The following is a 26,942-nucleotide window of genomic DNA, read 5'->3' as shown; positions in this document are numbered from 1 at the left end:
TGCTGTTAATATAGGTAGAGAATTAAGGTAACCACGAGACACCGGTGTCGTGTTATTTTGAATAGTTTCCACGTGGTTTTTTTATAATGTTAAAGTTGAATACATTTCTGCAAGAGTGTCGTTGACATTTTATTATTATTCTCGATGGAATTTTCTGTGTAACCCTCTGTAATATTATTATTCTTTCAATCCCCACAGCGGCTGACTGTAAAGAGATTTGTCTGGGAATCTTCTAAAATCCAAATTTTATTATCAAATAAAATTATCACTTGATTGTGGTCCAAACGGTGATCAGCTTTCAGAAATTTTTATGCTGCTTAATTGTAGTAAGACGTTGTAAAACTATTCACATAAAAGACCCTTGTTAAGAAAATTATGGAACCGTACTTGATCTTATTTTTATGAATCATTCTACCTCCATAATTCATATACTTAGTGACAAAACAAGAATTATATACATGTTTTTAAGATTTATTGTTTATTAAACAAATATTATAACTTTAAAAATATTTAATACCAATACATATTTTTTGTTTTATTGAAATATTTCTTTCTTTTTTGCTTAGTACTCTAGAAATATGACTCATCATTTATCTGATTTTTTTAAATTTATTAGTATCTGCTTGTTTAAGGTAAAGAAAAAAATTGGTCTAAAAGTAATTTGGACAGAACTTACCTCTCATGTGTAACTGATATTTTAAAGAGCTTAGCATTTTTTAAGATAACGTTATCAAAGTTTTGGTGGGGATCGATAAATAACTTTTATTACCGATCTACCAGCTTGATGATAACCTCAGAACACGTGCCAAATTTCAAAGCGATTAGCTTAGTAAGAAAAAAACGAAACCGTGTAAAGTTTGATTTTATTGCACAGTTTTGAATTCTTTAAATTTTTTCAGAAAAATCTCTTTAAATCTCTTTCAAAAAAACTTACTAGGGAGAAAAATTTTAAAAACAAAATTCCGTAGTGATCTGCCCCGGTATTTGTGGTATTTCCGAAGCGAGGAACTATTCAAAAAAATTTAAATTTGATTTTTACAATTACATTTTCAAGAAGTAAAATTTGCCACAGGTTGTGTTTATTATTGAGAATCTATAAAAATCATACATTCGTCGAAGGTTTTCGAGTATTAGTTATTGCTAAAATATATTATGCATTGATAAACCATAATGATAGACTCATCATATCTTGCACCAGGATGACTAGGGTAAAAAATTAATGCTGATTCATAAACTACGAGTGTAGGAGTATGTTATTTGATAAAATTTAAGTAATGTTTATTAAGTAACATTCAAAGGTGATGTTATCACATTGTTGGTGAGGATGATTAGACAAAATTTAGTTAGAGTTTTACCATCTATACGATATTTCTAACATACATATAAAATTTGGCAACAGTCTATCCGGTAGTTTCGAAGATTATCTGTCCACTAAAAATTCGGTACAGACGACAGACAGACGTATCCTAAGGGTGATGAAACGTCGAGAAAACATGAAAGTGGCCACTAGATCACAATACTTCCTTATAGCTTACGCCAGGAAAGTAATTAGATAAACCAAATCTCAAAGGATCGTCTTTAAAAACTTTCAATACGTCAAAAAAAACTATAAGTAGATACCTACATATTTAAGAATAACAACTCAACTGTATTTTTCCTTTTAACTACACCTTATTTATTGTTATTTAAAAATCAGGAAAGTTATTTGGAAAATCGTATACAGGTATTCTTCTGTAATTTACTTCTTAATATTTTATTTATTACTCAATTCTAAAAGAATAAGTACACGTACATAGGTGTTTATTAATACTGAGCTAATATTCACAATAAAACGTGTATAAACTAACATCACAAAATATTTAGGTCTTTTAACCCTATTGCTCTCTTTACTTTGTAGCACCGTTATTTAGTCCCTTATGTATAACAACAGTCGGTTCTATGTCTTTTTGTATAGTTTGTTCAAAGCTCGACTCCTAAAAATCCACATTAAAATAAATCAAATTGTAACCACTCCTCACCTGTGAGAGAATCGCATCACAAGCCATCAGCTCCTTCTTTGATAGCTTTTCAACAACAGCAGCCGCATAACAGTCTCCTAGCATATTATTAGTTGTCCTAAACCTATCACTGAAAAGAAATTTTAAGTTTCCAGTGACGCACTTGCTATTCACAAATTATTAAAAATCCACCAACACTACAATTTACCTAGAACGATTTTAATTCAAGGGAAACTAAAAAGTTGGGTTATGTTTAATGTCAGTGTTATGTCGTTTCTTGTGGTGGATGTTTAAAGTACCAATAAATGAAACGACCTAATACTTACACTAACCAATCCACCGCAAACAACAAAAACACGTCTTGATCTGGAATGTCGATGGCTGTTAGTACCATTAATATTAGCACCAACGCCGCGCTTGGAACACTCGCCGAAGAGAACGAAGCAGCCGTGGAGGCAAAACTACGAAAAATCAAATACAATTTGCCCTGTTTCGACTGACTTGATTACCAAACAGTGACGAGCTCTCCTACCCCCAGCGAAATATTGTTAGTCTGAGCGAAAAAAACTGATGCCACAGCCACAAACAGAGCAGTACCATCCATATTAATATTACACCCAATGGGCAACACAAATCTCGTCACTCTAGAATCTATTTTCAACTTCTCCTCCATTAGGGTGAAAGTTACAGGAAGGGCGGCAGCTGTCGAAGCTGTCGCGAAAGCTGTGAGGGTGCCAGGAACTAGACCCATGTAAAACTTGAAGGGGTTCTTGCGGAGGAAAACGCAGTAAATTGACTGCATGATGAGCAGTTGGTAGATGAAGACACCGATGATGACGGTGGCGATGAACCAGCCCAGCTGGGACATGACGAGGACGATGTTGTCCACGGAGAGGATCTTGCCGGCAATGACGCTGCTGACCCCGATGGGAGTGAGCCAGATGACGCCGGTGACCATTTTCATGACCACGTCAAAGATGACGGTGAAGAAGTCGATGACGACTTTGGCTCTCTGGCCGAGAGTGCCGAGGATGGTGCCGAAGGCGAGGCAGAAGACGACGATTCCGATGGTATTGGTGCCGGAGCGGTACTTGAGGACAGGAACTGTGACGTTGATGGTGTAGAAGAGGCCACTGGTTTCGTTAAAGACGCGCTGGGTGGTGTTGACGTAGTCGGTGTGAGCCTGAAAAGAAAGAGGGTGAAAATGGGGTTGAAACGGAAATTGGTGGTAGAGGTATTTTACAAAGGGTAGTTGTTTTAACGTGCAAAATTGTTATTTCGCACTGTCTTTGCTTCTGGTAGTAACTAGTTGTGCTTCAGAAGACGAGGGTTTGGTGTAAATAATGCTATATTTTGCTTTTTGAATAAAATGACGTCATGTTTTTTTGGAGGAAATATAAATATGTTTTAAATTATTGTCTTTAAGACAAGTTCATTGTCTAGAAAATGTCAATGAAATTAAATCATCAATTTTAATATTTTTAGAGTAGTGGCGAATATCAACATCAACTTTAAAACGTCTTGAAATGATATCACCTATCTTGTTTTCATCGTTTAGACAATCTCAATGACGTGATAACTTTGATTACTTTTCCGTGACAAAGAATTGAAACGAATGTAAAAATAGCTAATAGCTACGAAATACGTAAATATCCTTAATAAAGGTTAAGATATTACCAATACTAAAATTATGTATATTACATATTTCTAATAATATAAAAGTTGCGTGCAAGTTTGGAAGGAACTACTTAATTTTTCATGTGCTCAGTTTTCGTTCGATAAATTAATAGCAAACTCTGACTGTAAATTTTCAGTTTCTTGTCTTATTAAGCAAATCAATGTGTGTCATTCATTTTTGTGTAGAAAATTTCCTTTCCTCCCTACTGACGAAATAGTTAATCAAACTTCAAAAATTAAAATAAAAAACTTCTGTCGCAACCTGGCGCATCCACCATTTTTATAACAACTACCCTCACTACCACCCACCCTTCCTTACCTGTTGAAAAGTTGCTTGAAAAATGTTATCGGCGACGACGTTTCTAAAAATAAAAATCCCAAGTCAACGAAAATCGTCGGTTTGCGTGCTCGAAATCGTCTATTTTTGGAAAGCATCTTCAATGCTAAATTTAACCGCAACCATTACCTTCCTAAATCCAATAAACTGTCAAGGACTGAAGCACTCCGTTTCAGCGCAGTCTCGTCGATCCTGTTATTCTTAAGATCAGGATCTCCAGGATGAATGAGAGTAGCTAAAACCACCCCCAGAATGGCGTTTATCACTGACGTTACTAAAAAATAGAGCAGAGTTCGTATCGCTATCCGACCATTAAGTCTTGCATTCAAGCTAGCACTTCCTGCTATCAGGCTGGACATGATGAGAGGCAGAATGATGAGTTTGAGGATTCTCATGAAGAGCTCCCCTGGATATGACAGCAGCAGGATCGTGCTCTTCGAAGGTGGAATGGATCTCAGGCCAAAACCTGAAAAACGAAAAATGCGGTTATGCTAGTGGAATGTTTGTTTAACGTAATGGTTCAGAATAAGCAATTAAGATTTGAAATAATGCCAGTCCAGGGAAGGGTTGGCTATTTTTGCTGCTTGACAAGCTATCTAAAAAAATATGTGTTGATTAATAACATTTCTTTGACATAATTATCTTTGATGTGAGGTTGTATAAATAAAGTGAGTTAAATTTATTTCGCTGACTTTTCAGTAATACTGAAACTGTAACAAATATTTTTGCGGAAGTAGGTCCTCAAGTAATTCAGGACAAACAGTTGTGTCTGAAAAAAAAAACAGTCTTATGTCCAACACAAAAATTATTCATTAAAAGTAGCTGTAGCACTTATACAATTTTTTTGTCTTCATATTTAATAAACATTATATAATATAACAAAATCTATTTATGAGTGAGATTTAAATACTGAAAAAATATACCAGATGTAAATTATGTCGCGAAGAAAATCATTAAATACCTACCTCTTGCAAATCGACGTCAGAAGTAAACTATTTTTACCTCCATAATCCATAAGACGGAAATGGGGAAAATCCCAAGGCTTACCTTACCACAAAGTTCAAGGTTAACGATTCTCATAAAATAAGACAATGCATTCAGTTATCTTCATCGATTTTATATAAAAGCCGACAACATCAAAAATTTATAAAAATTCATACATCACGGGGTAGTAATAATACATTAAAAGATCAATACACAAAACGTCACAGAGTCGATCTCTACTTCTCCTTACACAAATCCTCCCAAAAATTTTTCAAACGCTGGTATTCCTCAATATCTCCACGAACACGTGCTTCTTCCATTGTTGTGTGGGCCATTCGTTTTTCTGCTTCTTCCACAGTCAAGCGAGTCTCTTCAAAATTTCTAAGAAGAATTCGTTCGTCCCTTTTGTGCTCTTCTTCTGTTTGGAGTTTATAATTGGTAAGTGGTTCTCCAATTTCAAGTAATGGTTTTGGAAAGAAAGCTAAATTCTCTCCCTCGGCTGTCTTTGAATATTTTGCTACAAATTCTAGTGGTTCTTCTGACTTTGCTACCTCAACAGCAAGATTCGTATTCAGCTCAGATATATATGTCGCCACCAGCTGCTTTAGTCCTAACATTTTGTCCAGCTCCCTACGAATTTCATCCTTCCGTGCTTCTACCTCGACAAGCGTTTCTTTCAAAATTTTCAGTTTTTCATCTGCGTCTTCTAATGGGTTTTTCTCCACAGGAATTATTTCATTTGCTAAAAGATAAGGCAAGGACTTGAAACCGAATATATCTTTAGAAATTTCTGGATTACCTTCGTTGATTTTGTCAGCTGTCTCTCCATCCTCGTTACCAGTTTCTTGCTGTACTGCTTCAACTTTCGTACCCTCTTTGTCGGCTTTGCTATTTTCACCCATATTTTTCTCATCATTTTTCTGCACTTCCGATTTGGTCTCTTCCTTCTCTTCTGTTGGATCTTGTCTAAGCCACTTTCGAAAATATGAGTACCGATAGCGGTCAAGAAGCTGATCTAAAAGCTCTCTTCTCTCTTGAGGAACTTCGTTCTGCCCTTCACGACACTCCGGAGATTTTTCTTCGTCGTTATCTGTAGCAGCATTATGATTCGCCATCTGTCTTTCTAATAATTGGTGCAGTGGATTTTCTGGAACTTGAAAATTTCTCATACTTGTTAAGAATTGTTCTACTTTTTGCAGTATCATGGGGAACGTTTCTTGTTTTTTCTTTTCGGGAGTTTCTTTCTTTACTGTCGGTGCATTTTCTAGAAATAGATCTTGACGAACTTTTGTTAAGAATTGCTCTACGACCTTGATTGAAATAGGAGTCGTCTTTTGTTTCCTTTCTTCAAGCTTGACTTCATCCCATTTGGCAGACTCTTCAATTTGTTTCTTCACCAAAAGTGTGCCCTCTTCTTTTTTTCCCTTTTCGGAAGCTTCTTTGTTTGATTTTTCATCCTCTTGAACTCTCCGGACCAAGACCGATTCTGTTTTCTTCGTTGAAGGTTCGTTCTTCATCTCTTTTTTCACTTCAGGAGTTTCATATATTGATTCCATCATCGCCTCTTGAATTTGCTTCTTCAATCGAAGTGCGTGTTCATCTTCTTTTTTCTTTTCGAAGGTTTCTTCTTTTGGTTTTGCAGACTCTTGAACTTGATCTTGTTTCGGCAATAGGTTCGTCGCTTCTTTTTTCACTTCACGAGTTTCATATATTGATTCCATCATCGCCTCTTGAATTTGCTTCTTCAATCGAAGTGCGTGTTCATCTTCTTTTTTCTTTTCGAAGGTTTCTTCTTTTAGTTTTGCAGACTCTTGAACTTGATCTTGTTTCGGCAATAGGTTTGTCGCTTCTTTTTTCACTTCACGAGTTTCATATATTGATTCCATCATCGCCTCTTGAATTTGCTTCTTCAATCGAAGTGCGTGTTCATCTTCTTTTTTCTTTTCAAAGGTTTCTTCTTTTGGTTCTGCAGACTCTTGAACTTGATCTTGTTTCGGCAATAGGTTCGTCGCTTCTTTTTTCACTTCACGAGTTTCATATATTGATTCCATCATCGCCTCTTGAATTTGCTTCTTCAATCGAAGTGCGTGTTCATCTTTTTTCTTTTCGGAAGTTTCTTCTTTCAGTTTTGTAGACTCTGGGAGTTGATCTTTTTTCGGTACTGAGGATGATTTTGAGCCCTCGATTAACTTGCCAAAAGGTGCATTTTGTAATACTAATAACATATCTTGTTGTTCGTGCGTCAAAGCAGAGTCTTCCTCTCTTTTTCTTTTTTGAGTTTGTTTTCTCGGTATTGCACATTCTTGACCTTGAACTTTTTTCGGCACCACGATTGATTCTGTTGTCTTCACTGAGAGTGCGTTCTTCGCTTCATTTTTTTCTTCAGGAGTTTCTTCTTTTGGTTTTGGAGACTGTAGAAGTTGATCTTTTTTCGGTACCGAGATTGATTCTGTTGGCTTCATTGAGAGTATGTTCTCCGCAAATTTCTTGTCTCGAAATAATGATTTCTGAGCATTTTCAATTTGTTCAATCATCCAAAGTGTGTAAAGTGTGCCTTCATTTTCATCTATTTTTTTGGGAGTTTCTTCTTTTGGTTTCGCAGACTCTTGAACTGGATCTTTGTTCAGTGTTAAGAGTGGCTCTGACATTTTCACTGAGAATGCGTTCTCCGATTCTTTTTTCTCTTTAGGAGTTTCATGTAATGATTTCATGTCCTTTTGCTTCCTCACCCAACGTGCGTGCTCCTCTTCGTTTCTTTTTATCACCCAACGTAAGCACTCTTCTTGTTTTGTCATTTTGGGACTTTCTTCTCTTGGCTTCGGAGACGTTTGAACTTGATCTTTTTTCGGTGTTGAAAGTTTCTTCTTGACCTCGTTTATCTTTGCAGGAGGTACACCTTGTAATACTAACAACGTCTCGTTTTGCTGTAATTGTTCCATCAAAAGTGACTTTTCATCCATTTTTCTTTTTTCAGGAGTTTGTTTTTTCGGTTTTGCATCCTTTTGAACTTGATTTTCTTTCAGTGTTGAAACTGGTTGTGCGTTCTTCACTGGGCGTGCGATCTTCGACTCGTTTTTCTTTTTAGAAATGTCATTTTTTGAATCTATTTTTTCAAGTTGCTTCAGCATCCAAAGGTCGATATCGTCTCTTTTTCTCTTTTCAGGAGTGTTTCTTTTCGAGTTTGCATAAGTTTGAGCTTGATCTTCTTTGAGTGTTGAGTTTGGTGTTGTTTTCTTCGCTGCTTGTGGGTTCTTCGCTTCTTTTTTCTCTTCAAGAGTTCCATATTCTGATTCTGTAGTATCTTTAACTAGTGTCTTCACCCAAAACGGGTACTGATCGCTTTTTCGTTTTTCGGGAGTTGTTTTTTTTGGTTTTGGGGAATTTTGGGAATGATTTTCTTTCAATACTGAGCTTGGTTCTGTTTTCTCTTCACGTTGTTTTTCTGGCGTTTTTATTAAGGATAGTTCTACTTCCTCCGGCGAAGCTGCGTTGTGATCTTTTTTTCTTTTTTCTGGAGTTTCTTTCTTTGGTGTTCTAGCCATTGGACTTTGAATTTTTGGAATTCTCGTCAATGCTTTCGCAGCTTGTGGAAGTTTATCTTTTTTGATTTTTGCTATGATTTCCCCTACCTGCTCCAGGGAAAATAGATTCCGTTGAGCGATTTCGTGTGGTGTAGCTTCAGCTGCATAATAGTTTCTCACATCAGTTGCAAGTTCTGTCAATTCATCCATTGGTGTTGCGAGGATTTTGTTGCCAGAAAGATTTATCATTTCTAATGTATCATCTAACGCCTCCCACGAGTCTGTACCGCTAGACGAAGAATCATCGTCTGAAGCTGCATCAAGCGAAGGGAATTTTAGATCTTGAAAGCTGTACTCGGTGCGCATAAAATATTTTGTACGCTGTAATTCTAGCCATTCTGCATGTTTGATTCTTGCAGCTCCTAATATGGGTACTACGTACTTCGTACCCTTATTACGAGAATGATATTTCCCGAACGGCAAACACCTGCTACAGAACCATCTCGGTCCTCCGTACTCGGTGAAGGTTTCAAATTCCCAGCAATCGTCTGCAGTGCAGAAATAAAAGGCTGCAGCATTGCAACGAATACACTGCATTGCCACAGGTTGGTGATGGCCACATTTCTTACACTTTCCAGGCTTTCGTGGTTCTGCTGGCACATTCGGGGCTACGTTTTCCTTGTTTTCTTGCGAGCAGCTTTCGCACCACCAGTTAGGGATGTTCTTCAGCGATCCGCTCTTCCACTCGACGATTTTCTTCATAACGCACGGAAAACACACCACCGTGCCGCAAAGGCAGCATGGTTTTTGCAAAGGATTTTCGGAGGAACACTTAACACAGCTCGTAGATTCCATTTTAGAGATCGACTAACGAACTCTTGGAAAAAGTACTCAACGATAAGTTTTTTGGGTGATATCGGACTTACCGATGATAGCGCCGACGGCGACCCCCAGCAAGGTCAGGAGAAGAAGAAGGTTCTCGGATAGCCATTTTCGCACACCTGTCAGCTCTTGGTTTTTGCGGGGTGGTTCGGTGCATTCCACTTTGGCGGCGTTCTCGGGGGACATTTGGGCGAAGAGATAATCTGGAAGCATGATTGCTTGTACTCGGACGAATGCGGGTTATTTATTGCGCGGGATTGGAGGAAATTTGGTCTTTGGCATGATGTATGGCGATTTGGCACGGGGCCATCTTTAGTCGCGTGTTTGACAATTTTTTATTTTGTTTTGAATTGATTGAATTTACGTCCGTTTTTTCGGAATTGCGGCTTTAGAATTCTGTTTTTGAATTTGAGTTTTATTTGTGTTTTTGTTTATTAGTTGTTTTGCGAATGCTCTGATGAGTGTGTTTTTGAAAAGTTCCAAAATCGTGAAGTTCAGACACAACAACGTCGGGCAAATTTCACTGCCCCGGCGAGACCTTGAACTTGATTTTAGACATTAAACGCATCATTGTTTAACGAGACAGATATTAAAAATTTATGGGATCGATGGACACATGAGAACACTTATTGATTACGTAAAGATTATTTACACTTTAATTAAAAATAATTAACTGTTAAGTATAGTTATTTTTGAAATCTTTATTAATAAAAATTAATAACGCGAGCATATTTTTAATTAAGGATAAAACTCCAGCTCCACAACAATATTTTTTATATACAGGGTGAGTCACTATGAGCGCGTTTCTCGATATCTCATTAATTATTGACAATAAAAAAAGTTAAGGACTAAATTTATAGAGTTCGTTGAATAGCATACACTAAAATATTTTCAACTATGCAGAGTGTTCTATTTTCGCGACATAATTTACAACTTATTATTATTATTTTTTAATCTAACACCCTTATATCCTCTGATTGGTCTCTTCTTGACGTTTCACAACCAATGTTTAAAATTTCGTTGCGACGTTGCTATGTTATTCCAATTTCCTGATTTTTTAACATACAAAATTTGCATTCGTTTTTTAGCATCTGAGGAGATCAATAAAATGGAATCTTAATATATAGAGTGTTTGTAATAAAAATCTAAATTATTACAATTTTCAAATATCTCACTACATTTTTTAGTCTCTTTCTTTTGATATGTTGCTACGTCTCCTAAAAAAGTGAAAAATTCCAGAAACTCTCAATTTTAGATACAGCAAATACTCAACAAAAAAGGAAATTCGTGACCCACTCCTATATAAATATATTTTGCATTACGACTGAAAATTTTTTCCTAGCGCTAGAAAGACTAAAAGTTTAGTAAAATGTAAACAGGGTGGTCAAAAAATGAGGGATAAGCTCGAAGTTGTTAAGAAGGCTCTGAGAAACTCGGAAAATGGTTTAAAATATTCCTGAACCAAATTTTAACTTCTTAATTCTGAGATGTTTTAATATGAATTGAACTGACAGTCTAAAATTCCCATAAAGATTGTCAAAAATGATAACTGTCAAGAGTAAAAAACGACGTTGTGGATAGCATGCCACCAAATTATTATTAAATTGTGAATAATCAAAATATTAAGCATGAAAACTAATCAGAATTATATATGAAGTTAATTCGCAGTTGTTCAGAGTCTTCTTAACAACGTACCATCGAGCTTATCCGTAATTTTTTGTTCACCTTGTATACAGGGTGTCTCTTTTATTTGATACAACACCTGCAGTTTTTTTATTCTTAAAGATAAACTTGTAGTTCTTTGATCAAATTTGTATCATTTTAAAAGATCTCTGTAATGGCAACCAATGACGTTTTTTTTTGGAACATTTGGTATATTTTTTCATAAATGGAAATATTGATTTTTCCTAAAAAATCAAAGGCAATCAATGTTCTAAAATCAATACTGAAAAAGTTACTCAATAAAATAGACGAAAAATTCATATTTATTGATGACAATCTAGTATCTTGAAAAATTGACGCTCGTGTCTGTATTCACAAAAATGATCTTTTAAAATCATACAAATTTACTCAAAGAACTATATGTTTATAGTTAAAAATAAAAAAGTTGCAGGAATTGTATCAAATAAAAGAAACACGTGGTATTGAAAAAAATGTGAAAATTGTCTACTCATGAAATTTTCGTGAAAATTTAAGCGTTTTTAAATTTTTATAAAATATTTTATAAAATAATATGCTTCAATATGTGGTTTTGGAAACCTTGTCCTGTGTCTTATTATGTACATTATGTATACGTCAAATCAAATATTTTTAAATATACTGCGATTTAATTTCAAAATTAATTTTTTGCGTTCATTTATTTTCGTCGACAGCATTAAATGCCACCCTTTAAATTTTTTTAGAGATTATTGTACAGATTTTGTATGACATATTTTCAAATATTAATAATTTAATACTGGAAACCAAATGTCATGAATTTTCGTCTACAAGGAATCATATTTCCGAATTTAAATACCTCTGTCAATCAGAAAAAAATATCTACAATAATCTCTAAAATATGTACAGTGTGAACGTTAAATATTAATTTTTCATATCAGATACTTTAAGGATATGGTTCACATAAATCGTAAATCGCTGATCAAAATTTGTCTATTTATCCCCCAAATTGACTTGATGACGTAATTTCGAAATTTTGTTGCATAAATCCTATTTAAAATGAGCAGAATATTAACACTTGTGTCATTATTTGTCATAATCAGAAGTGTACAACAATATTTTACAATTTAACTTAGAAACTACTGAACTAGCTGTTGTGAAATCTAGCACATGCTTTGAAATTATTATTAGCCTGATCCATCGCTATGACAATTTGTCTAATCACCTTCATCAAAAATTTGCTAAGTAAATCGTACAAAATGTGCAAAATCATAAGCAATTGCAGCTGTAATTTATATACGATCCTGAAAAGTTCATGATTAAGTTCACAATATGGTAAAATTTGAAAATAAACATTAAATTTTGAAGGACTATATTTTCTGTATTTGAGCCCAAGAATTTTCTAATTATTTTTTCTCTGTTCTATAAGTTCTCAACAACGTGTCATAGAGTTGGTACGCCATTTTTTCAGCACCCTATATAATAATTAATAATCCATCCCTATCTTTAACCTTCCGCATGTAACTTTTCGGAAAAAAAATAAAAATTTTGCAACTTAACTTTGAAAGTTGGAAACTGATTATTCTGAAATTTTACACACACTTGAAAATTGTCACGAATACTTATGGTAAATCATTAGAAATTTTAAATTGTATTAAACAAATTTCGCTTAAAATTTAAAGTGTGACTTAATTTATGCATCAATAATTTTTAGAATTGTTTATGCAAGATCTTAAGACATAGCAGTTAATTGTGGTGTCTTCACAAAATTTATTCAAATAATTTTACTTAAAAAAAGGGTTATTTCCAAAATTATTCTGAAAAACTGAATTTGTTTAATGAATTGTGGTTCAAGGGAGAGGAAAGTTCTGTGTACTTAACTATCATATAACATATCATCCTCCCTAATAGGGGTTCTGTTTAACATAAATTCGTCTTTTAACAAACTCTAAACTTTCAAAATCTTACAAATATTAATAATTTCTATTTTTTTTTTTTTTTAATTTGAGAATTAATAACTTTTGCTTTAACAACACTAGTTTTTTCATTAAGGGGTCCAAAAAGAAAATATTTGTTTAAAAATGCAACAACGGAATTTCACAAAAACGGATGGATATCTCCGATAACTTTATCGTGCTGTGTTTTACAGAAAAATCCGAAACTTTTTGTTACCATTTTTATGAATTGTGTGCAGACTTTATAGATAATAATGGAAAATTAAAAGTGTATTTTTAAAGGAATCAAACAAAGCAAATTTAGAAACTACATCAAATACCGCCAGCGTTTTTTGTTCTTTACAGCAAAATACGAAAATTGTTTCAGAAAGTAGTTATTTATCAATGTCCGGAAGAATATTCTCTTAGATTTTTTTCTTGGCACAACATCCACACTACACGTAATAATGTAAACATGAAAATACGAAGTGAAAACTACTTCCACGTGAACAGGTTTTTTTTAATTGTACCATAATTTTATGATGGTGGTTATTTTTGTGGCGTGAGTAACTTGTAATTTTACGAAATTATCCATTCTCTTTAAATGAAATAATGCTGTTTGTTGAACATATTGTCTGTTCGGATTTAAAAACAATTAAACTTTTAAAAGCTACATTCGTAAACAATTTATAACGGGAAAACAATTTTTGTATAATTTTTTTAAATAAAACCGGACGTACACTATTTAAGTTATATGTTTTCGAATAACATACGAAGGAATCTAAAGTAATTAATTTATTGTCAACAGATGAACACATGTTGTTAATAGAGTTACTTAAAACTGTATCTTGACTTAACTCATCAAATCATTTACGAGTTTCTTTGGCAGCCTAGCCAATAAGCTTTAATTCCCGTTTAAAAGAGTAGAGCGACCAAAGTTGTGGATGTGTTTGAGGAAAACAAGTATCCGACATTGAAAATTTTAACAAAATAGGTATTTTTTCTCATTTGAGTCTTGACATTTTTTTAATTCTACTGCAACAGCGAATATCTTTGTAAAAAGATTGTTGTTTCTTTTTTGCTGAATTTTGATGACACTGCAAATAATTTCTAGGAAACCCATATTAAGTAATATTATAAATATTTATGTTTTGACAACATAAAAGAATTAACAAACAGTTGTTGTCCTTAAATCTGCAAAGTTGTTCAAATTCATTGAATGTTACGATTTTAAATAAGATTCTACTTGTTGTTGAATTTTGTCAGAGATCCAATTTTTCCAATCAATAAAAGCATTATAAACATGTTTACAATTTCTTAAAATTAATTTTGGGTTACGTAAAAATGTAAATACTTATTTTAAAAGCTAAACATCCAAAAATAATGTTGTTAAATATGTATTTGCAAGAATATATATTTCAGAAGATATATTTTACCACGAAAAAATTGAAAGTGCTTGTATTTCGTTAATTTTTACACAACGTGGCCTCGTACTTTTGTGATATACTAATGAAAACACATAAATTATTTATCGTCGTAGTTTGACATACATCAGCTAGACTAAAATAAAATAAGCGTCTAAACGCCTTCATTTGTATTATTTTGAACACGTCTTAACAAGTCAAAATGCATCCATGTTATATCATTTATTATCGACAGGAAAATACCTATTAATTCTATTAGTTTACTGTAGTTCCTAATCAGATTAACAACGATTTATGATTAAAAACTGTGTTGATAAAACCTTCACCAACACCAACACAAATCCCGACAATATATTTTTCAATTATGGAATTATACAGATAAAGGTATCCCAATAAATAAATCTTGAAGCTTTTTTGAACAGTTTTTGCTAATATTTAAAAAAAAATCAAATGAAAATAGGTAAACCTGTATATGAAAGCGTGATAATAAATCTATAAACGTTTTTTCCAGTACTGAGAGAGCAATAAAAAACACGATCGAAGACAGCCATCGATTTTTGAAGATTTGTCTTTAATAGATACTTTTCGTCTTACTGTCAATTTGAAAGTTTGAATCGAAAATGCAACAAACTTTCAAAAATTGATGACTGTCTTTGATGGCATGTTTTGTTACAAAAACACTTCCGTTGTTAAGGACAGACGTTTAAAAATGAGATTGAAGATTGTTTTTCAAGAATTAAAGATTAAAGATACCGGGGGAAGAAAAGTGCTATAAATTATAGTAAAATATATCACGTTGTAAATTATTTTGGTGATACGTGAAATTGCGTAAAACGTTCAGACAATTTATAGATAATATTTATAAAAATTCTGTAATTATATAACCTCTTACATGTATTAATTCACGTAAACTCAAAATTGATGCATACGAAATTGCTAAGTGTATAAAAACACTAGAAGTAAACTGAAAATTTGATAATTCATCAACGGTTAAATTGAATTTTTACTTCATGTGATTTCCCGCCAGTTTTCAATATACAACAATTTAGAGATTATCATAATATGATTATAATATTTGATTTTTCCTATATGTCGTAAAACGGACGAAAAGTATAAACAGTTGTTTCGTAGCACAATTTGACGTCTAGCTGTATCGATTTGGAATGGTTATTACGTAATTATTTGATCAAGCTTTAGCTAAGTGCTCTAATATAACAACTACATTATTCTAGTTCCCTTAATTTGAAAAACAAAAAACATTTTAAGACATTAAGACAAAAATATATAAAGTAACGAAATAACATTAGTTTAGCTCAAACACAACTTTTACAGTTTAAACACCAATAAAAAATTTTGACAATTAATATTAAACGCAAAAATCAAGTGTAATAATATTCATATTAAAATTTTTATGCTTGTTCCAACTACGCCAAAGTTATCTATATCTCGACAAAAATATCGTTATCGTCATGCAAAAACCTATTTAAACACCCATTTAACCCGAACAACTGTCTTTCTTTCATTTCGTGTGCGAGTTTTCCACAGAAACACGAACTTTAGACAAAATGACGCCAATCAAGTTTCAATGCCCCATCAAAACCTTGAACTTGGTATTCGCCATTATTACACTCTCAATCAAGCCATTTCGTGGGAAATTAATGTCACTGATACGCAAAGCCAAATATTGATTACAGCGTCTATTTACAAAGCAAATTTTTCGACTTTTGGGGCAAACAACACAAACATTTCAACATATAAATATTATTATCTGTTGGTAAATACCATCGTTCGACATCCTGCTGCAGCACTCAAGAACCACTAAACTATTCAATTAACATCAATATTTCTCTTATATCAAGCCAAAGACTTAATCATTGATCCCTTTATGACAATTGAGCCAGTTCACATTAATTAAAAAGTCACGCAATTTTTTACCGGAAAATCGTGGGGATTTTTCTTCCATTCCACGTGCTGGACGTTTAGAGATGGTAAACGAAATCTTGTTGTGTTAGCCGTTTTGGAGCTTCTTCGTGAATAATCGAAACAATAATTTAGCGCAAAATAGTACAGGCTTTTTGATTGCAATTGAAAATGCGAAGCAGGAAGGACAAGACTTGTCTGTAAAGGATATGAAACTCAACTGATTCCAGCGAGGGAATATTGATTCGGAGTAGGGCGCTAATACCTTGCGCCGAGGGAATGAAAAAGTCTGAATTTGGTAGCTTTTCGAGAATTGGTGGTGCTATTTTTTGAAATAGTGGTATTGGCTTGGGCTTGGATCGATCGAAAAGGCGACCTGCTGCACGATAATTCTATCGATTGAGGGTGTAAAATATTAAGAAAGGGAAGTGTCGGGGTGGGTAATTTAATTAGGTAATGGGGTTATAAATAAAACTGATTATAGAAGATTAATTGTAAGAACTGTGTCTTTGGAAAATTTTGATTTGAAAATTTATTAGTATTTTTTTATATGCTAAAATTGGGTCACGAAGACTGAAAACTTCAAAAGATAATTTTCATAAATGAAAGTACAGTGCATAAATTTCCTGTGCTCTAAAAATATATGGAAAGTTTCAGTCAGGGGACAACATTTCCATTTAAAAATTTTTGAAAAAATATCCAAACTTCACTACGGTAGTTTCAGTCATTTAAAATATAAATATAAGTCCAAAATATATTCACTGCTTGTTGAAGAAATCAAAAACTTTTTATTTTATTTCATATCTAGTTTCTGCCTGTACTTTATGAATATATTCTCTTCGTCTTGTAACTATACCTACTTCTTTGGACACCAACAAAAAATCTGTTACATGAATGTCAATAATAGTCTCACAATCAAATTAGGTAAATTGCACTTTACTTAAAGTATGCAAAAACTAAAGAACTATATTTAAAACGTAATAGAGGTAAGAAAATTACATGTTAACAAAATAAAAAAAAAACATAAAAAAGCAACCATGTTATAATTCCAATAGAAATGCAGTATAATACTTACTACTACTACTACTACTACTACTACTACTACTACTACTACTATTACTACTATTACTATACGCACTATAATATACGTCAAGGTTGACAATGGTCACACAAACACAACAATTATTCCGATAACCGGTAAAATGTTTTCAACAGTACAAAATTTTTCATTTTGAGTATAGAAAGCGACGAATTTTTTATTTTTCATCAAGTGCAGATTTTTGAAAAAAAAGTCCAACTGATTTTATAAACTACTAAACCAATTAAGCCTGCTATATAACTAACAAAAATTTGTTTTTTCCTTCAAGTTAAAATAATGTTTACAGAATTTCAATATCTCTATCCATTTTCATGATGCAAGGTTGCGAAATTTTAACTGGGACATCTGTGTATGTAGTTTATTAACCTAGTCAATTTTTCATTTTAATATGTAGGTTAGGAGTTATCGGAAAAAAATGGTTTAAGGCAGAACTTCCCTCACTCCTGAAGTAGAGCTCAGTTCAACGCGTGCTTTTTCCGTACATAAGCCAGATATTGTGTTGAAATATGTGGCACATCATTTCATAAAAAATCAAGGCGAATTCATAAATCATAATTACACAAGTATGTTATTATATAATTTAAATAAGTATGTAAGTACTATTTAGTACGCAAAATGTTAAGGTGACGTCATTAAATTGCTGGTGGGGATGGTTGGACAAATTTTAGTTAGCATTTACCATCTATATTGTGTTCCTAAAATACATATATAACTTGACAACAATCGGTTCACTAGTTTTGGAAATTATTTATGTAATAAAAATCGACACAGACTGGCAGCAGACAGAGACGGGAAACTTATTTTTTCATATCCTAAAGGTCATGAAGTGTCGAGAAAAAATGAAACTATATTGTCATTTATCCGATGGAAATACAACTTTTTAATTCATCTAAGAAACTCGACTTCTGTATTGTGATTCAGATATGAGAGGAAAGTTTTATCTCAACAATTTTAGACCAATTTTTTTAAGTATTTTTTTTTCTATTTATATGTTTCTTATTTGTTTTTTGTTGCAGTGAGGAGGTTTTTTTATTATTAATTAAATTGTAAGTGATCTTAGAAGAGTTGTCAAGATATAGATTACAAAATAAAATCTGTTTAAATGCCATCATTAAACAAAAACAGTAACAAAACAGAGGCATTAATTCCAATTCAATGGTACAATGTCTGTTAAACGTAACCGCTAGACACAATGTTAATGTAATTTTTTATTGAAAAGCAACATTTTACAAAAGGTTCCAACGAATAATGAACGTTTTAAATTGTAGCTATTTTACTAATCTAAGATCTTGGCTGATTTGGAAGATTTTTATTTGCCTTAGTAAATGTTTATTTAAGAAACCAGTTACAAACCGATTATATTGGTATTTATAAGTAGTAACACTTTCGCAAATTGATGCCTAATATTGAATAAACTATCATTGGAGTATCATTAATTGAGCAAATGCCTTGTTTCACAAAATGTTGTATAAACAGTAGTGAGAAAAGATTAAGTAGAATAACATTAAATTAGACTTCTAGAATCGAGTCCATCCAACGAATGACCACTTTTTTGAAATAAAAATTAAAAGTTATAAGTATTTCGGATTTTTTTCTATTGAGGTGATCACAAGTTCTAAACAATTTTTTATAAAATATTTAAAATTAATGAATGGCAAGACTCACGTACGTTAATACAAATTCCAACAGGGTAGCTTTTATTGGTAGAGCACCTCACAGGTATAAATTTGTTGGAACACAGGATACTTCACTGTAGAAACATTTATCAAGTAGGGGATGTGAATCACGAAAGTTAAGTTCGATAGTAAAACAACAAGGTCGTGAAATCACTTTTTACGCTTTTCTTAATAAATCGTTACTCACTCATTTTAGAAATGAAATTACAACTGCAATCCTATTTTGAAACTTCAAAAAATAATCCAAAAATAAAAAAATATATAATGCGTAACGATGATACCTTAGATTAATGAAGTTAGCCACAGATTTGAATTTGGATTCGCTTTTTCGATATTCACGAGTGAAGTATTTTTTCAGTAAGATACATTAATTTCAAGCGTGAAACATTTATTACCCACGGGGTCTACTTCAAACTGGTCTATGTTAAGGTAACAAGACATGATTCCAAATCCAAGTTTTAAGCTAACTTTAGCCACATATAGGGGTGTATTTATCATTTATTCAAAAAAAAACTTACCGCATTCCATTGCCACTAGTATCGCTTACCACGTGTAAAAAGGTTAGTAGTACCTATCTATGTACAAAGAATTCACTACCTTTGCATTCTCTGTCTCATGCTACTACTCGTATTCTTGTTTTTACTAACAATATACGAGGGGATATTAATAAAGAGCATTTCCATCAGGAAAACAAAAGCGGCTGGTGATTAACTTAGCTGTTTTTGAAAATCAAAAACGGCTCAGAATGGCCACTTCGAAATCACTTCGTGACCATTTTTAAGAGAAGGATGATATAATTTTATTGCACTTAGAATAAGGACAAACTATGACGGGAAATTATTCTTCTTAATCAAACCATGATCCATTTCCAAAGCTACTACAAACTCTAAAAGAAATTTCTTAAAGGTGTAGAACTACTTTACGAGAAAGAAATAGCATTTCTTATGAGGCCAGAAACTTTTCAATACCTCCTCGTACAGGTTATTTTATGCCAACTAATCTATAAAATTATTTTTCTGACAAATTTAATTTAAAAAAATGCCAGTTCAGAGAAAACGTTATGGAAGTTAGAATCAGATATGGTTTGCATTCGATTGATCCCAGTTTAGGTCACCAAAGCGCAATTCCAAATTTAGTTCCTAAAACTCCTAAACCAACTTTAGCAACTAGGAGTCATAAAGTTTTCTATGAATAGTTAAGATAGTTTCTGTTTTTAAATAAGGCAGCCTTGTTTTAAATTTTATTTGAAAATATGGTGTCGTTTCTAAGTGAAAAATATTTTTTAGAAGCTTTTGATTGCAGGGGCAGTTGGGACGTGGTTGGGACCATCTGGACCATTAAATAGTGACGCTAATAGAGCTATTTTTTATATTTTTTGAAGCAAAAAAACCTGCAAAATCAAAAAACTTGAACAAGAAGTATATTTTTTCTGTTTCTTCATAAATTTATGTATGCACAGAGTGTTATTCTCCGTTTGATGCCATTAATTAGCTGACTCACCCTGTACATCGGAAGTTTTAAAACTACTGTCTTGATTTGTTAATGAAACACACTGTATATGATTTTAAGCTCTACTGCAGGTAGGTATTAATTAAAATAGAAAATCAAAATTTGTTATCTAAATGCAATAGTCAAGTATAAACAAATACGAGTATTTTGGGAATGCGAAGTTTTATACTTTCTAACAAGACGGGACGAGAAAGCGAATTTACGTAAAATGACCAACAAAAAACCATGAAATTCTTGTGATTAAGATCGCACATGAAAACTGATAATTAGCCTGCGTAAAAATCAATAACCTACTTGTTACTAATATGTACATTTTTTGTGATGACTTTTGAAAAAATAAATTCTGTACGGTAAACAACATTAATCAAACCGTGTAAATAGTGTGCCACATGCACGAATCCAGCCACCATTATCAAATCGAAACTAATAACACTATAAACTTACTTAAATAATTTTGTTCTTGACGATTTTCACTATCCATCACGAAATCGACTTTCGTACGAGACTGATAAAAGTAACATAAGTAAAATTAAGTGTAAATAAATTATAACTAATAAATTACTTTTATTATCCTCTTGTCTATTATTTTTTTGAGAAACCGATAAAAGATAATGCACTCCGGAAACTTACCGTCATCAATTTAAAAATAAAAATTTGTACACACCTCCGTCGAAAGTTCAACGTTTTCGAAAAAATCAAAACACACTTTCACAAACGCACGATCAAAATAATCACAGGGAAGTACGTTGGAACGTGTTGTACCTCCAGCCAAATCTCTCGTCTGCATCTATTTTAAAGCAAACCTGTTTTATAGCGACAAACGCACCTATTGTTAATGCATTAATATTAAGTGGGAGAATAGTACACGCAATTTTTTTACGACTTTTTAACAAGGGAATTTACCAAAAGAAAACACAACAATAGGAAAAATGAGATTTATTAAAAATTTAAATTATTTCCTATCTTTGTTCCTTCTTCTTCTGTACTCGCGTTCGCTGTCACTGTCGCTGCTATCATGCTTCGATTTACCCTTTTTTTTGTGTTTTCTTCTCTCATCTTCCGAATCTGACGAATACTTGTGTTTGTTCTTCTTTGACTTTTTTTTGTGTCTTTTTCGAGACTTACCGCTACTTTTTTCGTTACTACAGCTACGTTTATCGCGCGACCTTGATCTATCCCTATCTTTCTCATCGCTCGTTTTCTTGTTTACCCCACGTGACTTTTCCTGATATTCCTCGTACTTGGCGTTGTCTAGAATGAACAATTTCAAGTAAATGTTTCATTGACACAAAAAACTCACTTATTACTCGAGAATTTTTTTCAAACTCTTCTTTGTTAACAAGAACGATCAAAAATTCGTTTAAACTTAAAATTTCGTTTGTGATAGCTGTTTTGACTATCGCTCGACAATTTTCGTCATCCAGTCCTTGCACTTCACAGTAGTGACCTCTGTGATTTCCGGCAATAATTTTACAGAAAGCTCCTTTCACTAACTGAAGTTCTTTGCCATCTTTATCAACAGCCTGGGAAGGTTTACTTGAGTTTACCATTTTGTTAGCACCAAGACCTAAGCCTTTAGGTCGCAGCTCGGGTAATTTGAGAGTTTCTGTTCTGAAGTAAAAATTTTAAAATAAGTATAAATTAAAATTTGGTACTCCTATAACGATCATCACGTTTTTATACAAAATTTGTTCATAAATGTAGTGAAACAACAAAAGGTGTATATTCAATGAAAGAAATTATTTTAGTACCTAGCTAAAACATATTTTTCCAAATGTTTTAATATTAGACATCTTGAAAAATTTTAAAGATTAAAAACGAATATTTTTCAATTCAACAGACACTTTTTCCCCAAACATATATTTCCAGCAACAAGCAAATTGATATGTTGCGGGTGTGATTATAGTGTTGTGTTCATGTGTTTTTTGGTAAACAAACCAGAAACAAGAAATTAAAAATGAATTACTTTTTTGTTCTCTTTCCAATAGGCATTCCCTCCTTCCAATTCATTCCCCGTAACATAGCCATCCCGTAATCTGAAATGGGTACATGTTCATAGTCTTCAAGTGAAGATTCTTCTGCACCTTCTGCAACGAATTTTTCTTCTTTTAAGGGTAAAGCAAAAATTTTTGAGTCAGTGTTGACAGAACCGCGATTTTGTGCCTCTGTAACGTAAGTAGTAATAAATATTAATAGTCATTTTTACAATAACTGTCTAGGGCTTTTCAAAACATTAATTATATGCCCACAAACTACACAATCTCAGTTCACAAACCATTCATTCGTTTCTTATGCAAATGCGTAGTTATGTCAAGAAAAAAATTCAATTAAAATCGAAAGCATCACGCGCAAGCGTAACTCGTGGCATGTCAGATCGCGCCTCACCTTATTGGTGAATTTTTTACTATAGAACTCGCTCCACATGCAGCAGAATGTGTTCTATGGGGTATTTTATTTTAAAATGTGTACTTTCACTAAAATTGCTGTTCTGATAATTTTCAGTTTTACGCGAGTCTCCTATATTTGAACTTTTGTGTTGTTTCTGGTGTTGTTTAGGTCCTTGTGAACTGTTCTGAGCATGTTCTTAAGATTTAATATGTCTTAACAATATACAACTGTAGTTCATGCAATTTCACTTCACCAATTTGTAATGTTTTTTGCGTTGTTTCAGTACGCCTTGTTGTGAGTTTAAGAACTGTGCCATAACTTTCACATAAATCAAATTAAAAAGCAGAAATTTTTTAAACAAGCACTGACAGCTGTTGTAAAATTTTATCAAAATGTATTAAAAACTTTAGTTTACCCCTTATTAATTCTCTAGCTGCTAGTTCATTCAAAGTTAATTCGGAATCAGGTACTGTTTCCTCCTCCTTCACCTCCTCTTTAATGCGTTTTTCTTTCGCTTTTTTCACTTGGTCTAAAAGCTTGTTTGACGAACCCTGAATTGGTATTATTAACGGTTCATTTGTTTCTTCAACGGCACTAAAATTCTCAAATTAGGTAAAACATAACCCCAATTGACAAACTTACTCTTTAATTTTGATAGACTGACCCTCCAAACAGTCAATAAGCTCAACTTTTTTTTCAGGTTTCGGTGCTTTCGATAAAATTTCAGTTCTTTTACTAACTTTGCTAAAACCAAACGATATCTTTTTATTTTCCATTGTAACGTTTATTTATGGTTGCTTTTTGACGTTTGACATTTCTACTTATTACTAAAGCAGTTGTACCAACCACTACCCTTCACTTCACACCATAATAATTCAAATAAAACAACTTCTGCTTAAAAAATATTTTACTGCTTATATCTACATTTGCCCGCACTGTATAATCGTCACGGGTATTTTCGGCTTGTTATTGGGCCCCGTCGGTACATTCTCAATTTTCCTCATAACAAGTAGTCCATCAATGACCCTCCCAAATACCACGTGTTTACCATCCAGAAAATTACACTTGGCACAAGTTATAAAAAACTGGCACCCATTTGTGTCTTTCCCACTATTCGCCATAGATAAAAGTCCTGGAGCATCATGCTTCAAGTTGAAGTTCTCATCAGGAAAAGTCCCCCCGCCGTAAATACTCATAACGCCGGTTCCATCACCCTAAAAACACCTCTTAGAACTTGTCGAAACCAAAAATAACACCTACGTTAACAAAATCGCCTCCTTGAATCATAAAATCTTTGATAACCCTATGAAAACTAGCTCCTTTGTAACCCAACGGAACCCCATCCTTTCGGAACTCTCCGGTGCAAAACTGGCGGAAATTCTCACTGGTTTTGGGAACAGCGTCTGCGAAAAGTTCGAAAATCATTCGACCAATTTCCTAAAACAGTCAAATGTATTTTGGTTAAATTTTATGTAGTGAGTACCGTTGTGCCAACGGAAATGTCGAAAAAGACCACGGGGTTGGCAGGGTGCCTCAACTGAGCTTGAATTTGGTTCCAGTTAGGCATTTTCTTTAAAATTCGACTTTTTAGTTTTACTAGAACATAACCGCACTTTTTTGTTGTTGTTGATCGTAATGCTTCTACTTTGACAGATCGTGGCGGGTTTTTTAACTTCCAAGCGCGCGAAGTTTGAATAAAACACAACTCGGTTTAAAATTTTATTATGAAAGTTAAAAAAGTTAAATAAACAATCGGAATCACTTCGGTGGTGGTCTGCTGGTAAAGTGGGGCCAATTTTGCAACTCGCGATACAATTTCAGGCCAGGACTCGCCGTGCTGCTGACTTGACGGGCCGCAAAAAGTTTATATTCTTTGCTCAGCTCTCCAAGCACCACTCCACATTTGAGGAAGTCCTTTGCACACTGTAGTTGTTTTTTACTTGGAAGTTGTGCTAAAATAACGAAATTATTAAAATACATAAAAACTAATTACTTAGTTTAATACTCACTTGTAAAATTACCAATGAAGGCCAAACCTAGAGATCTAGTGTTGTAGCCTCTGGTGTGGGCACCCACTTTATGCCACCCTGCCCCTTCATAAATTCTGCCGTCACCACCAACCATAAAACTACAAAAGTTATTTAAAAAAAAAAGTGAAAGTAAAATCAGTTCTTACTTGTATCCAATGTCATGAAATTCTAATTCTTCCATATGAAAATTTTGGATGTTTCTCAAAAGAGAAGCACAGTCATCTTCATAATCGCAACTGGGTGTTACCGTATGATGGACCACCACATTATCAATAGGAATTATCACATAATCCACTTCTAAAGCAGTGCGTGCATCCCACCTTTTCTTACTGATAATATCGGGACAAACGGAAGGTAAACTGGAATCTATTTTCAATTATTATTTATATTTACAGTCACGTATTTTAATTTCCTACCTGATAAAACAAAACTTTGATAAACAGTTGTTAGGATTAAAATACTAACGAGTTTATACATTTTGATGCATGTACAACGACCGTGGCATTAAAACTGGTTTGATTTATTTTGTTTGACTCTTTATAACCCCGAAGATGATAACGTTCTGTACTGCGATCGGTGAGTCGTTTTTGACCTCACCACGATTATTGTTGTGAATTAACAACAGTGAGACACTGGTATTCCCCTTGCCCCAAACAGATGGTTCCCACTGAAATTCAGAGAAAGAGGAAGAACAATCAACAATCAGATGAAAAAGATTTCAGGCTCATTTTCTAAGACCTTCAATTTCGTGTTAAATTAAGCGATTTTTATTTTTATCCTTATCGATGCAAAAATTCCATCTTATAATAAAGTAACGCATTACGTTTGACGCTTTTATGGGCTATTGTAACTGATAAGAATACAACATATTCACGGTCAGATAGATCAACTAGTGTTATCACAGCGCTGCAGCTCTATAGCTCGATTTTTTTTAATTTCCGTTTTCCTCAACTTTATCTCTTGTAACTTGTTGAGAGCCACTCCTCGCGTTGTTTACTTCTTTGAAGGTTGTCTACCCTGCCGTCTGGAATTTCGCTCTTTGACGTTTGTGGGTTGTGAGAAAATGCCTAAATAAGGGCATTTATCGAAAGTGTTGATAGTTCGTGATGTAGTTTGCAAATTCTGAAAAGAATACTCGTGCAACTGGCAGCTCGTTATCATGGATGACTTAGGTGAGAATCCGTTTTGATTTATCCAACCACCTGTCTTTGCGTAAATAACCTCAAAATTGTTTGTTGCGTTGTCGGTAAATTCGTACAAGAATGATGAGAAAAGTACGACCGTTGTGCGAAATTTGAGATAAACAGTAATTGAAGAGTTGGAATTGTGAAATTTTGCGAAATTTTGCAAGGGTGAAAGTGGGAGGTCAAGTCAGCGGTTCCAAACAGGTTTATGGCCGTCTTGGAAAAAAAAATGTGATCGGAAAACTTTGGTTGTCACGTGATATATACTCAACTTAAGTAATTGCTGGAGAAGAGTAATTTATTAGAGATAAGTGGCACCTGACACGTAGTATCAAAGTTAACTTTTAGAGGGGCTCAACTGGTGTTTTTGGGAGGATAAATAAAAATTTAAATTATTGAATTGGAATTCGGCTGCTCTCCAACAAACTCGTTTGAGTTATTACGATTTCGCTACGGATTTGTAGATATTTATTTCTGTAATGAATGGATCTTTTTATAAAACTTCACTAAAGAGTTTCAGTTCGGATGTCGCCGACTATTTTAAGTACTTCCTGTATCATTAAGATCAGAGATGTCTATTTTGTGTTTTTTACACTATAATTTGGGGAGCTGCGAGCATTAGCGTGAAACAGAGAAGAAAACATTTCTGTGTTGTTTTCTCTGAATTGGTTATATAAAATTGGGAAAATGTTCATAAAAAAGGCGAAAACCTATGGTAAAAATT

General features: G+C 33.4%; 6 protein-coding genes across 7 annotated transcripts in view; 1 reads left to right on the top strand and 5 right to left on the bottom strand.

Moving 5' to 3' along the window:
- Positions 1–1,737: 1,737 nt before the first annotated feature.
- On the bottom strand, positions 1,738–21,129 carry LOC135125896 (excitatory amino acid transporter). Of its 2 annotated transcripts, none has more exons than XM_064051641.1 (8): positions 21,061–21,129; positions 9,443–9,601; positions 4,141–4,477; positions 3,994–4,036; positions 2,507–3,180; positions 2,324–2,458; positions 2,019–2,127; positions 1,738–1,973 (listed from the first exon to the last, which is right to left on the bottom strand). In XM_064051641.1, exons 1-8 carry the CDS (start codon positions 21,095–21,097, stop codon positions 1,887–1,889), a joined length of 1,581 nt encoding a protein of 526 aa, XP_063907711.1. In that variant the 5' UTR covers positions 21,098–21,129; the 3' UTR covers positions 1,738–1,886. The 2 variants fall into 2 exon arrangements, with proteins under 2 accessions (XP_063907711.1, XP_063907712.1); XM_064051642.1 differs by lacking the exon at positions 21,061–21,129 and adding an exon at positions 16,348–16,535.
- On the bottom strand, positions 5,108–9,432 carry LOC135125894 (trichohyalin-like). Its single transcript, XM_064051639.1, has 2 exons — positions 5,795–9,432; positions 5,108–5,737 (listed from the first exon to the last, which is right to left on the bottom strand). Exons 1-2 carry the CDS (start codon positions 9,369–9,371, stop codon positions 5,232–5,234), a joined length of 4,083 nt encoding a protein of 1,360 aa, XP_063907709.1. The 5' UTR covers positions 9,372–9,432; the 3' UTR covers positions 5,108–5,231.
- Positions 21,130–21,537: 408 nt separating the features above from the next.
- Positions 21,538–23,850, bottom strand: LOC135125890 (G-patch domain and KOW motifs-containing protein-like). The gene is made up of 5 exons (XM_064051636.1): positions 23,647–23,850; positions 23,420–23,598; positions 22,583–22,781; positions 21,917–22,227; positions 21,538–21,867 (listed from the first exon to the last, which is right to left on the bottom strand). Exons 1-5 carry the CDS (start codon positions 23,778–23,780, stop codon positions 21,569–21,571), a joined length of 1,122 nt encoding a protein of 373 aa, XP_063907706.1. The 5' UTR covers positions 23,781–23,850; the 3' UTR covers positions 21,538–21,568.
- Positions 23,851–23,893: 43 nt separating this feature from the next.
- On the bottom strand, positions 23,894–24,662 carry LOC135125892 (peptidyl-prolyl cis-trans isomerase H). Its single transcript, XM_064051638.1, has 3 exons — positions 24,488–24,662; positions 24,265–24,441; positions 23,894–24,218 (listed from the first exon to the last, which is right to left on the bottom strand). Exons 1-3 carry the CDS (start codon positions 24,569–24,571, stop codon positions 23,925–23,927), a joined length of 555 nt encoding a protein of 184 aa, XP_063907708.1. The 5' UTR covers positions 24,572–24,662; the 3' UTR covers positions 23,894–23,924.
- Positions 24,663–24,710: 48 nt separating this feature from the next.
- Positions 24,711–25,715, bottom strand: LOC135125891 (peptidoglycan-recognition protein 2-like). Its single transcript, XM_064051637.1, has 4 exons — positions 25,451–25,715; positions 25,181–25,400; positions 25,014–25,132; positions 24,711–24,956 (listed from the first exon to the last, which is right to left on the bottom strand). The coding sequence occupies exons 1-4, from the start codon at positions 25,509–25,511 to the stop codon at positions 24,763–24,765; spliced, it is 594 nt and encodes a 197-aa protein (XP_063907707.1). The 5' UTR covers positions 25,512–25,715; the 3' UTR covers positions 24,711–24,762.
- A 220-nt stretch (positions 25,716–25,935) lies between these two features.
- Positions 25,936–26,942, top strand: part of LOC135125887 (leupaxin) — a 52,690-nt gene continuing 51,683 nt past the window's right edge. The window contains exon 1 of the mRNA XM_064051632.1: positions 25,936–26,206. Coding sequence (XP_063907702.1) covers positions 26,194–26,206 — 13 coding nt within the window. The 5' untranslated portion in view covers positions 25,936–26,193. The remainder of the gene's footprint in view (positions 26,207–26,942) is intronic.

The sequence above is a fragment of the Zophobas morio genome, unplaced genomic scaffold (genome assembly GCF_036711695.1).
Source record: "Zophobas morio isolate AGI-343-1 ecotype UQ-CSIRO unplaced genomic scaffold, CSIRO_AGI_Zmor_V1 ptg000009l, whole genome shotgun sequence".
In the NCBI taxonomy this organism is placed as follows: domain Eukaryota; kingdom Metazoa; phylum Arthropoda; class Insecta; order Coleoptera; family Tenebrionidae; genus Zophobas; species Zophobas morio.
The sequence above is the reverse complement of the archived record's forward strand: the minus strand, read 5'-3'. Positions and strand labels throughout refer to the sequence as shown.

What these genes read in the sequence shown, in the direction of transcription:
- LOC135125894 (XM_064051639.1), bottom strand. Translation starts at nt 9,371, where the DNA reads ATGGAATCTACGAGCTGTGTTAAGTGTTCCTCCGAAAATCCTTTGCAA. An exon ending in AGCTGACAAAATCAACGAAG is followed by an intron (nt 5,738 to 5,794) that starts GTAATCCAGAAA and finishes CTTATCTTTTAG; the next exon opens with CAAATGAAATAATTCCTGTG.
- LOC135125896 (XM_064051641.1), bottom strand. Translation starts at nt 21,097, where the DNA reads ATGGATAGTGAAAATCGTCAAGAACAAAATTATTTAA. An exon ending in AGTTTATTGGATTTAGGAAG is followed by an intron (nt 4,037 to 4,140) that starts GTAATGGTTGCG and finishes TTTTATTTTTAG; the next exon opens with AAACGTCGTCGCCGATAACA. An exon ending in GGAGAGCTCGTCACTGTTTG is followed by an intron (nt 2,459 to 2,506) that starts GTAATCAAGTCA and finishes GATTTTTCGTAG; the next exon opens with TTTTGCCTCCACGGCTGCTT.
- LOC135125890 (XM_064051636.1), bottom strand. Translation starts at nt 23,780, where the DNA reads ATGGAAAATAAAAAGATATCGTTTGGTTTTAGCAAAGTTAGTAAAAGA. An exon ending in CAGTCTATCAAAATTAAAGA is followed by an intron (nt 23,599 to 23,646) that starts GTAAGTTTGTCA and finishes TGAGAATTTTAG; the next exon opens with TGCCGTTGAAGAAACAAATG. An exon ending in AAAAAATTCTCGAGTAATAA is followed by an intron (nt 21,868 to 21,916) that starts GTGAGTTTTTTG and finishes TGTTCATTCTAG; the next exon opens with ACAACGCCAAGTACGAGGAA.
- LOC135125892 (XM_064051638.1), bottom strand. Translation starts at nt 24,571, where the DNA reads ATGCCTAACTGGAACCAAATTCAAGCTCAGTTGAGGCACCCTGCCAAC. An exon ending in ACATTTCCGTTGGCACAACG is followed by an intron (nt 24,442 to 24,487) that starts GTACTCACTACA and finishes TGACTGTTTTAG; the next exon opens with GAAATTGGTCGAATGATTTT. An exon ending in AAGGAGGCGATTTTGTTAAC is followed by an intron (nt 24,219 to 24,264) that starts GTAGGTGTTATT and finishes AGGTGTTTTTAG; the next exon opens with GGTGATGGAACCGGCGTTAT.
- LOC135125891 (XM_064051637.1), bottom strand. Translation starts at nt 25,511, where the DNA reads ATGTATAAACTCGTTAGTATTTTAATCCTAACAACTGTTTATCAAAGT. An exon ending in TCAAAGTTTTGTTTTATCAG is followed by an intron (nt 25,401 to 25,450) that starts GTAGGAAATTAA and finishes AATTGAAAATAG; the next exon opens with ATTCCAGTTTACCTTCCGTT. An exon ending in CTTCATTGGTAATTTTACAA is followed by an intron (nt 24,957 to 25,013) that starts GTGAGTATTAAA and finishes TCGTTATTTTAG; the next exon opens with CACAACTTCCAAGTAAAAAA.